The sequence below is a fragment of the Anopheles ziemanni genome, chromosome 2 (assembly GCF_943734765.1).
Source record: "Anopheles ziemanni chromosome 2, idAnoZiCoDA_A2_x.2, whole genome shotgun sequence".
Classification (NCBI taxonomy): Eukaryota; Metazoa; Arthropoda; class Insecta; order Diptera; family Culicidae; genus Anopheles; species Anopheles ziemanni.
Window position 1 is genome coordinate 43766498 of NC_080705.1, and position 10805 is coordinate 43777302.

The 10805-nt window shown below is 43.7% G+C and overlaps 2 protein-coding genes across 4 annotated transcripts in view; both read right to left on the reverse strand.

Moving 5' to 3' along the window:
- Positions 1–99: 99 nt before the first annotated feature.
- Positions 100–4027, reverse strand: LOC131281217 (mitochondrial Rho GTPase). Of its 3 annotated transcripts, none has more exons than XM_058310493.1 (6): positions 3607–4027; positions 3333–3538; positions 3117–3269; positions 1835–3030; positions 1365–1415; positions 100–612 (listed from the first exon to the last, which is right to left on the reverse strand). In XM_058310493.1, the coding sequence occupies exons 1-6, from the start codon at positions 3803–3805 to the stop codon at positions 477–479; spliced, it is 1941 nt and encodes a 646-aa protein (XP_058166476.1). In that variant the 5' UTR covers positions 3806–4027; the 3' UTR covers positions 100–476. The 3 variants fall into 3 exon arrangements, with proteins under 3 accessions (XP_058166476.1, XP_058166469.1, XP_058166484.1); XM_058310486.1 differs by having other exon boundaries at positions 1353–1415; XM_058310501.1 differs by lacking the exon at positions 1365–1415.
- Positions 4028–7924: 3897 nt separating this feature from the next.
- LOC131282764 (nuclear receptor-binding protein homolog) overlaps positions 7925–10805 on the reverse strand; it is a 66194-nt gene continuing 63313 nt past the window's right edge. Inside the window, exon 12 of the mRNA XM_058312304.1 lies at positions 7925–8967. Coding sequence (XP_058168287.1) covers positions 8489–8967 — 479 coding nt within the window. The 3' untranslated portion in view covers positions 7925–8488. The remainder of the gene's footprint in view (positions 8968–10805) is intronic.

A 10805-nucleotide genomic window follows, 5' to 3' on the forward strand; every position in this document is an offset into this window, starting at 1 on the left:
TTAATAAGGAAACTAAGAGTAAAGAACACCCAAGCGGTTGTTTTGAACGAAGCAATTCCAAATTAAAGCCCAGAGAAGATACTGACAATTTTTGGACGAGTATAAAATAACTGGGAGGTTTGTTTTGGGTGTAAAAACTGACTACTATAAGGAGAGCCTTGTACAATTTTGACGAAACTACGGTTCGGTAACTGTAAAACGTGTACGGCACCCGACGTATATGTTGAATCGCTACGATAGCTTCCAAACGCTGTTTGGCTACATGAAAATGGTATAAGATGGAGGCTGCTGCTAAGAAGAAAAGCAGTCCCAGCAGAACTCCGTGTACGATTGTGTGTAGCTAACTAATGCACAAGTTGCACAGGTTGTTCGGTTCGGCCTGGTTGGTAGCACTGGATGTTGAGTAGGCTGTCTATTTACACGGCAGAAGAGAAAAATGAAACTTAAACGACACGAAACGGGGGTCCGCACACTTCTCATCGTCCCGCCGAACCCGGTCCGTGGAACGCCTTTACCACGAAAAAGCCGACGATCGTGGCGGCCGCAATGCCGAGTCCGGCCTTCCACCATAGCAACGGATCACCGGACATCATTCCAAACTGCTTCAGGTGGCTGCGAAAATGGAACAAGGGGATGGCAAACGACATTCGATTAAAAATAGACGTAAAGAAACAAGATATCGAAGACAACAATAGAAAACACATTCACTAAGCCTAAAAAAGTAGGTAGGAGCCATGCTTTCAAATACAGTTTCCTTTAACTAATACTCCAGTACTAATGGGTCCAGTTAATTCATGTAAAAGCTAATTTTCTACAAAATAAGCGCACGTACGAGACTTAGAACGCACTCTGTTCGAGGTAAATTGTAGGTATCACAATACTTTGTACATTAACCGTAACCACGCTATTGCTTTTTACAAAATGAGTTAATGACTTATTTTTATATACGCTCATATGATAGTGACCAATTAAGATCATAGTATACATGATTCTATAATAATTATATAACTTAAAGGAGTTTGCATATTACATGCAGAGCCGTTGTCTAATACTGCCCTCAACTACCTTATAATATACAAAATATGTTAGTTAAGTTTGTTAGGTTGCATGAAATACAGAAAAAAAAAGTTATATTACACTCTTCATTCAGCTTGTTTTGTTAGTATCTTCAGAAGCCAAGCAAAGAAAACGTGAGAAACAAAGGCAAAAGTGTACAGTACGATCAATTTTTACCGAACTCTAAGGTGTTAGAAAATTTATTAGAAATGAGATTTAATAGTGGCTAGCGAGTAGTGGGTTCATGCAGGAAGAACAGAAAGAAGAAAAATATCTGCACAAACGACCAAACTTACGTTGTTTCCCACAGCTGAACCAATCTATGTTTATAAAATAGAATCCACGCCGCTTGGAATCGACTGAATATGGCAAAATATGGATTGAAAACAATGTACGAAAGGGGTGAGAAAGGAAGAAATAAAAAAGGATTATAGTGAATATAAATTTTAGTTGTTTTTTTTTTTAATAGACTGGGGAGACTTTTTTAAGATACTGCTTTCTATGAAAATTCACGATCGGGGCTTGTGAATTTCATTATGATTTTAAAACGACCGTTGCATTACCTAAAGGGCGATAGATGTTTGTTTGTTTTATGTTAGAACTTCTAAAGTTGCTACAAATTACAGTGTCTTCAAAGAAAAGGTGGTTTGTTCCTGGTCGCAAACTTATTCCTTCTTCAAGTGAGGAGACATTTTCACCTGTTAGTGTCGTGTCCTTAGCGGACCTTGACTTGGCATGGTCTCTGGATGGGGATGAAAAATGTGTATAAGATACTCACGGAAAAGCTGCCATCGTTGCCAGCTTGGTGTAGACATCCTTCTTATTGTGCTTCACGCTGAAGAACTGCGGTTGTAGCAGCTTGTACTTGTGGCAGAAGTCCGGTGGCTGCAGCAGATAGTCCTGTCGGACCTCCTCCCGGTCCGACTTGGTGCCGACGATCAAAACCGGGATCTTGTTTTCGGCAAAGTATTTAATGTATATCCTCGCGATGTACTCGAATGACTTCGGGTTGCCGATGTCGTACACCAGGCAGGCAACGTCACAGTTCACCTCACCCGGCTGCAGCGGATCGAGCACGAGCCGTGCATCCACGTCCCGCAGCACCAGATACTTCTCCTGCCCGTACACCTGCACGGTGTTGATCGCGTACCGGTTGCTGTGCCGGATGTCGCGATCGGACAGGCGCTTCATGTCCTGCGCTAGAAACGCGCGACAGAAGGTGGTCTTGGCCGAGTCTTTTGGACCGATCACGTGGCACATGTACACCGAGCGGCTGTTCTGCTTCTTGGCTAGATCCAGGCGCCGCTCGCGCGTGATGTGAATAGCGGCCAGTTGCGACTCGTTCTCGTGCACACTAAAGCCCAGGTAGGCGAGATACTCGAGCGTCCGATGCACGTCCACCAACGTCATTAGTGTCCAGCGGCAAAGCCATCCGTGCAGCGTGGGCCATCCATTTTCGTTCGTTGGAATCGTGCGCTTAATGTCGGTGGAGAACGGCGGACTCGGACAGGCGCTGAAAAGTTTCTGAAACTCGGCCGGCGAAAGGGCACCATCACCATCGCGGTCACTGCGCTCAAAGAGCGAGATTAGAAACTGTTGCCCACGGTGTGACAGTTCCGTGCTGCTGCCGGGAGGTATCTTAACCGGCGGATGCAGATATTCGTCGCTCATCTCGAGTGACTCGTTGTAACCGAAGCGTCTAAGTACCGCCCAGGTTGTCTCGTTGCGACCGCGCTGGATGAACAGGCAGTGCAGGAAGAGGAACCCGCTCAGCGTCACCGAGTCATCCCGGATGCCGTCGGGTGTGTTTTTCATCAGCACCGCCTTCACCTCATCAAGCACTTGTGGCTGCAGTGGTGCATTGAAGCAACGTCGTTGGAAGTGGTTCAGCTCGTAGTCGTTCAGCAACCCGTCGCCATCGATGTCACACACTTTGAAGATACGCACTAACGCCTTTTTGCATGCTTCCGTAAGCTACACACACACACACAAACGAAGGAAAAAAAATAAAACAATCAAAGTTGCCATGGAACTTTTGTTGGATTCTTTCCTCCGCTTACATCCTGATCTTCCATGATGTACAATGGGGCAGTTGGGTGCAGCACTGCCTTCTGGGCGTAGTAAAACATTTCCGAGATATTGTGCAAGGTTTTGGCCGAACATTCAACGCAGCTTTCCACCTCCGGGTAATCTTCCATGATTGATAGGACATGCTGAATAAAAGAATATTTTTTATTAATTGCCTGACTGCCTGAATTAACTGTGGGCCAGCATACATCGATAGTCGAATAATCCACGAGATCTATTTTGTTGCCAACGAGAACAACCGGTTTACGCTCAAGCTCAGAACATTTCTGCACCATCGGAAGCCATCGTTCGGTGATGCCGTCGAGTGTTTCCTCGCATTCAACGGAGTAAACGATGCAGACGACATGGGCCTTCCGGATTTCTTCGGCAAGCGCTTCGTCCGATTGCTCTGCGGCTGAAAGAATAACCGGAGAATGTTGTTAAGCCTACCACACGCTCACAAATTTCCGGTGGAACACTTACCAGAATAGTCGACTATGTTGGTGGGCACTTGCTCCGGTGTGACGTCTGCCGGGATGGTGATCTCTTCCGCCTTGGGTGGCACATCCTCCGGAAATTCTTCACTGACCAACGAAAGGATGAGCGATGTTTTGCCCACTCCCTGGTCGCCCACCAGCAGTATGCGAACGTGTCGCCGGTGAGACACTGACCAGGCAACCATTGCTCTATCGTTGCGGTTTGCTTAGATGACGGTGTTCACGTGAACTAGCAACATTGACCGGAACGGGAAGCAACCGAGGGTGTTTTCTGCCGATGCCAAAATGAGTAAGCGCAACCTCGAAGGGATGTCGTCGGGGCCGTTGTTGGTGTCACTGGCACTGGCTCTGCGTTAATGCCACCGCGAAGACCCGTTGACACGACCTTCTACGCTCACACACGTTTAGCAAACGCAATATCTTACACAATCGATCGGCGAACGAATTCTGCACAGTTTGGGGTGAATGTGTGCGCCTGGTATTGCGCGAAAATGAGTTTCCCGAAGTGTACCCCTAGCAGCGTTTCCCGAGCACCGGGTTGGCGAAGGCGTCGTTGCTCCGCTTTATTTCTAAATACAGTTATTTTTCCCACGGACCAGCAACACTACTGGGGGGGATTCTTCAACGCGGCGGCGTACGCACGGGAGCAACATAGTTTTCACCTTCCTAAAGATTAATTATGCACTTGCTGGAGCATATGAGCTTCTTCGTTAGCACAGGTGATAGCCAATGGAAACGGTAGACCAGAAGGCAGAATTATTTTGCTTATTTTTGTCAACGCCAAAACACACTATCGATGCACCGTAAAACGCACTGAAGAATTGGAAACATCGACCCGGCACCAAGAACACCCGTGGCGGAGAAAAAGAGCCAGCAGACTGACGCGACTGTTTTCCACTTGTGCCCCCGTGTGGCACAGGCACCGAGATGACGATGTCGCGATGGACCAGAAAACTCCCCCGCAAAGTATTTTCCACGCGCTACGCTTTGATTGTTATTTTCTTTCCTATGCCCAATGCACGATGGTGCATTACGAAACCACACACGAAAATGACGTCTCGCAAAGAAAACATCATGACAAACACCGCGAGAGCGAGAAAGAACACAGCGAAAGAGACTAGCTGATCACTGACAACTTGACAGCTCTTTAAATTTCTCATTGTTTTCGTTTGTTCATCTCACTCCGCGTTGCACACGTGGATTCAAATCAGGCACGTGGTGTAGAATATATTCTCAAAACGTAAGTCTACTAATTTTTACCAGTTAAGAATGCACCGTAATTTTTGAGTGACACAATCGACACAAATATATTCACATACTCACCTTTCACAACGTCGCATGTAACCAGACTCGTTATCGAATGCAGACAGAAACATTCTAAGCACCATGTTTCATGATCATTCAATCGAATGTCGCAGCGATATCCCATTTTCAGATACTTTATTATCTTCCCGTTTGATTTTAATACCACAATTCTGCAATCCCCTGCATTACTCACCCCGCTCGCAACTGATTTTAAACTCCACTCTGTGTAGCCCACCAACGCCAGAGATCCTTAGCCACAACCGTTACACTTTAAATCGGACAGTTTTCTTTCCCTTCTCTTCAACTTTCATTCTGGCTACCGTTTCATAAAGACGTTATTGTTTTACTCCATCTTCCCAACGGATGTTCATCACGGGGTCACGACCATCTACTTTTACCACTCATACCTTCAATTCGTTCGAAAACTATACTGCATGCACTATATTAGCTTCAAAAGCAAGCTGATGTTTTCTTTAATTGTAATTTAAATGGCTATAGTAATAGAATAGATTTTTGACTTCTTATACGGTGTTGTGTTTTTCTTTGTTGCATTGAATTCCGGAGAGAAGTGTCGTGTTGTTATTTCCTTCTTAGCGTGTGTGTACAGTGGTAATATGGTTCACGCCCGTTTACAATTATGCTATCGGTTGGCTTGCTTTCAACTTAATTACTTCTTGTTGTATCACGCTTCTGTAGTTATTTGGTTTATTAAAATTAATGTTTTAATACCCACACATTCACCACGTTTCGTTTGCCGTATGTTTAGTCTAGATGAGTTCCCCCAGGCGGATGGTAATGAAAGTAGTTTCACTGTTTTATGGCTCCCCACGTCCATAAATAATTTCTCTTGTTCCTTGCATCGATTCCACGGCGGCTGTCGGTGCGTTTTATTTTTATAATTTTAATAAGTGTATTCCTAAAGGTACTGGATTGACCATTGTGCATTAAACACCATCGCTCATCTGCTTGCAGCCAGGTTTATCATGGTCAGAACACTCCTCTTAGCCGGGACGCATATCTGCGTCTGGGGTTTTAAACCCCTACACATGTATGATTTTTTAAATAGTACCTCTAGATTATTTCAAACAACTAACCACTGGTTGGTTTTTTACTTAAAAGTCGAATCAAGCGCAACGTTCTGTATGGCGAACTTGCAAGAAGCGGCCTAAAAAGTTCATGATCAGAGTATTGCGCAAATGAGTTTGTTATCCTGAATCCTTCATTAGCTAGACAATCGGACTCGCTCCATGGCATTGGCTGTTCAGCACAGCCCATGGCGCTAACTGGATACGTTGGACAACCATTCCGAGGGAGATTACAGAACTGAAAAAGAAAACTGAATGCACACAAACGGCGTAGGGTTCAGGAATACATGTTGCCTCCATGTGCGCAATAAGAATGCATGAATGGGTTTGTGTCGGTGTATGTGTGTATGTTGCTGAGTTGTATTACGGTGCAATGGAAGAAGTTAAACATTTTGTGTTTGATATATACGTACGCGCCAGAGTTTCGGGAGGGTATATTAACCATATCATACACATTATCCGTTTGCCCTTAGCAGAAAGACACAGTAATAATCAAGGGCATTATCACTATTGCGAAAGAATCATCTAGGGGCGTACGCCTCCTCCCTATCGTTGCGCGATGGTAACCACGTGTTGCCCTTTAAAAGTGCAAACTTCTGTACACGCTGTCCCCTTCATGTTGAGCTTGTAATATTCTACCATACACATTCTTGTTTTTGCCTTACGCTGTTGGTTTGTCTGCCTGTTAGGTGTCAATGGTTAAATCGAACGTTTGCACCATGTGAATTTTCCTTGGATGACGCTCACTAATATGCTAATGACAAGTGTACATAAAAAGGACATTCGTTGCCCTTTGGCCCTATAATGTATCCCCCCACAGTGTACTTATTCCTTTAGCTTAGTATGTATTCCCCCTTTTTACGGTTGCTCTAATGCCTTTTTATATATTCGGTACATGGAGTTAGCACATTTTTTTTTAGTACAAATAGAGTTATCACATCACGTCCAGTGTTTACCAGTTCAGTTCGTCGTGTTTCTCGATCAGCTGCAATGCTGTTTCTTCCCGAATGCAATTTGGAACCGCCCTTTGCTTTCGCACTACTACTATCATTCGATACAGTCCTTAGAACGCTTCCTTCACCGTTGCCCCTTTCTTTCTTTACTCTACTAACGTCGTCCGTGACTGGCCTCGGAATAGGGGTGAATTGCGGAGAGAGGCAAGCTAGAATTCAATTCATTTCCATTCAAGCATTCACACATTACGATAGATGTGGCCCAGCTGTCTAGAACCAAGGTCAGTACCATCGCCTCATGCGCCTCATATACATATGTTGGGATACCGATAGCTAGTCTTATTACTATTTCTGAAATTTGCTACAGAATGGTAATGAAAATTTTTCCCGGATGTTCAGTAATCAATGTTCGATGATATTGGTAGGTTGGTCAATGTATACCTTTCTCAATCCACCAGCATTAACCTATAATTTGTCCTGTTTTCATATCCATTAAACCCGGATCCTTGCTTAAGAAAGAAAACTATGCAGATAACGAGATGGAGGTTTACCAAAACGTTTTAGAGTGGGTTGTTTTTACTTAATTTTTGTAGATAGGCAGTTGATTTGTGTTGATGACCGGAATGCTATAGAATTACAGCTGTGTCTCCATGTTGCGATGCTGCGATTACTGTTGTAATGGGTCGTAACTAGACGCTACGCTATTGCATTTCTCCCGTACTTCTCACATACTTCTCTTCCACTGCCACCATCCATCCATTCACACATGATCCAAAAATACACACATTCACATACATACACACACGCACACACACACAAGACACACACGCACACACACGTACGCACTACGACACACTCGGTTATTTTAATGTGGGTTTCCATTTAGCTTGCTAATATATGTATATTTTTTGCATTGTATCTTTATCTTTTACTCACGACTTTAGTGCTTAGAATATTAATCGATTTTCGATTTCCGTTATTTGCCCCAATTTTCACAATTTGGTTTTGAACCCGATGGGATCTCTTTTCCGACGCGAGCTACATGCGTTCGTGGTCGTTAGTTTTCGTTTTTCTTATTTTAACTCCGCAACCGAAACATGATGCTACCAGAACGAAAACATATGAGAAAAAGATCTGTCTGTACAGTTGAAGACGACTTGCGACATAGTTTGCATTTAAAGATTATCGTCGATACGACTCCAGAGATCACCCCGAAGGAGTTTTACTAAACCAGTGTACTACACTGCTTTACACGCAAGCGCACGTGATTGTGGTGGTATTGAGAGTTTGTTTTTTGTTTAGTTGGTATCCTATTGGATCCCTATTGGGTTATCGTATTTAGTTTCCTTTTTCGACATTGCGTATGCTCTTGATCACACTCTTCAACCATCGTAGGAAATATCTGAGAAATGAGATGCGGCAGGGCGTTAGAATTTTTAAATTATTAGCTGATTTTGACCGCCAAGGAGCAGGTTTTGTTCGCCGATATATGAACTTTTTAAGACCGGATAGGATTGCTAAGTAATTATTCATCTGTAGCCTCATACGATTCGATTGTTTCACTAGACAATGGTGGTTCTCCTTCTTCCGGGCCGTTAAGAGGAATGGAATTGGATGATTCTGTCTCGTCCGGCACTACGGAAATGCCACCGATGGGATGTTGTTGCGGGTGATGGTATGACGAAGTGTGGAGGGTCGATGAACCGTCCTCCGCCTCCCCAATGGTGTCGGCTGCTTCCTCGTCGCGAGTGCTTGTAGCTGGCACAGCGCTGTATCTGGGCGAATCTGTTTTGTTGTTACTACTAAAGCGCCGCCGAAGTGCCACCATTTGCTCAAGTGCTTCTAGTTCTTCGTCGTTTTCGCGCGCCTCCTCTGCATCGTCCAGATGCCCGGCGAATAGACCAACGTCGATGCTGTGTACGCTGATGCCGGAGGTTTCCATAATGACCGGCATCGACGCTGGCAGCGTTTCCATGTCCGCCACCTTCCAGCCACGTTCGAAACCTGCTGCGTCGAGTGTGTATTCGAGTTTTTTTTCGCACGTTTGTATTCGCATGCAAGATATAGAAAACAGAAAGAAAAAAGAGAAAAAATGCATTAGAATCCGATAGAGAATGTTATTTTCATACAAAATCGTATTATTGAACAATGTGAAAACAAATAAAATCTGTGGAAGCACAATCTTGAAACACAAACTAACCCACAAAAAAATCCTGCACAGAGAGCATCAACAGAGGACAACCATTACAATAAGAATTGGGTAAATACGAACAACAAAAATAGAACAGAGAGAAGAAAATAAACACAACAACTACGCTTTAATTGAAGACGGAAAAACACAAATCGTGGGTATGGGGTACAGATGATCATCGGACACGAACAGAAGGAAACGGATAACGGACGAGTGCGAACAAAATACCGGCATTTTAATAAACAAACCCATCATCAAAAACAAAAAAACACGCTGAAGGGTGGGAGAGAAAATAAAACTAACCCAGAGGCTCTCTCTCTGGATGAACAGGCGGAAGGAAAAAAGGATAATAAAATGATTGCAAAAGAATACATATAAAAATATTCATATTCTTGTATTTCCATAATATCTCCTGGCATATTCTGACTGATTCTCTGTCTTCTTCGATCAGCGTCGGATGTTCGGTGTTGGTACCCGAGCTTGACCCTGGCTGAGTTCTAATAATTTTTGTTTACTGTTGTGTTTTTACAGTTCACAGTACAATACGCTCGCATTTTTTTCTCCATATAATCGGATAGTTTTGTTTTTTTTTGTTACAGCAGCCTTTCGCCTATTCGTTAGGGTCGTATTTATTGTCGAAATATTCGGTAAACACATTTATTATACGTTCGTCTTTCATATTCCTTGCCCTAGGCACTATATTCCGAGTTTTACATTATAAGATTCCATTTGCTTATACCACACATCCGCGGTTCGATATCGCATTCGATGAAAATGATAGGTTATTGTTACTGCACATTTATATAAGGTATAGTAAGGTAGTATTGGGGGCGTAGGCACTGTTTTCTAGTTTGTTTAAATCATCAGCTGCATCGCTTAAAACGCATTTGGTGAATGCCGCTCCATGATTAGTACAACGTGATTTTTCACATTCACACACGTACGTGCTTTATTTCAATCAATCATTACGTTGTACATCTCATCCATCGATGACGGAATTCGCTGTCGGTCGGTCGAGGATAAGCACATATACCTAGGGCTTTAAAGGACACCGTTTGCGTGTATATTATTTTCGTATTGTTTTTTGCTATGCAACAGACCAGGCACAAGACAGAAAGAAAGACTTCTTCCTTCGGTGCCGCGGTACTACGGGTTTTCGGTTGGTCGGCGGTTCCGTGCGGCCGCACTCGTGCTGACGAGTCGTTCGGGCGTTTTTGCGTTTTCTTTCAGATCGAAAGTTAACTAAAACGATGATAGAATTTTCCCACAAGGTGGGCAACTCCCATCAGTTGTTCTTTCTCGGTTAACTACCACGTAACATAACAAAATCATAACAAAGGCGCGAGGACGCAAATGCCCACGCTTTCACCCTGTGTTAAGCGGGGTGTTCGTGTACGAGGACCTTCGGAATACGATTTGTTACCGTTTAAAGTACCTTATAATCGTTCGAATGTGTTATCGTATATTGTGTGATTTCTTTTTTTGCGTATACGTATCTGTGAAGTAAGGGTTATGCGAAAAAAAAAACGATAGCATGTGATCGATATGGTAAGGGTTAGGGTGCTGTATAAAGGACGTAATGGCGTGATGGTGTTAAAAATTAGGAAATTCCATCCATGCTCCAAACGGTACGCTGAATGGGATGAGATAT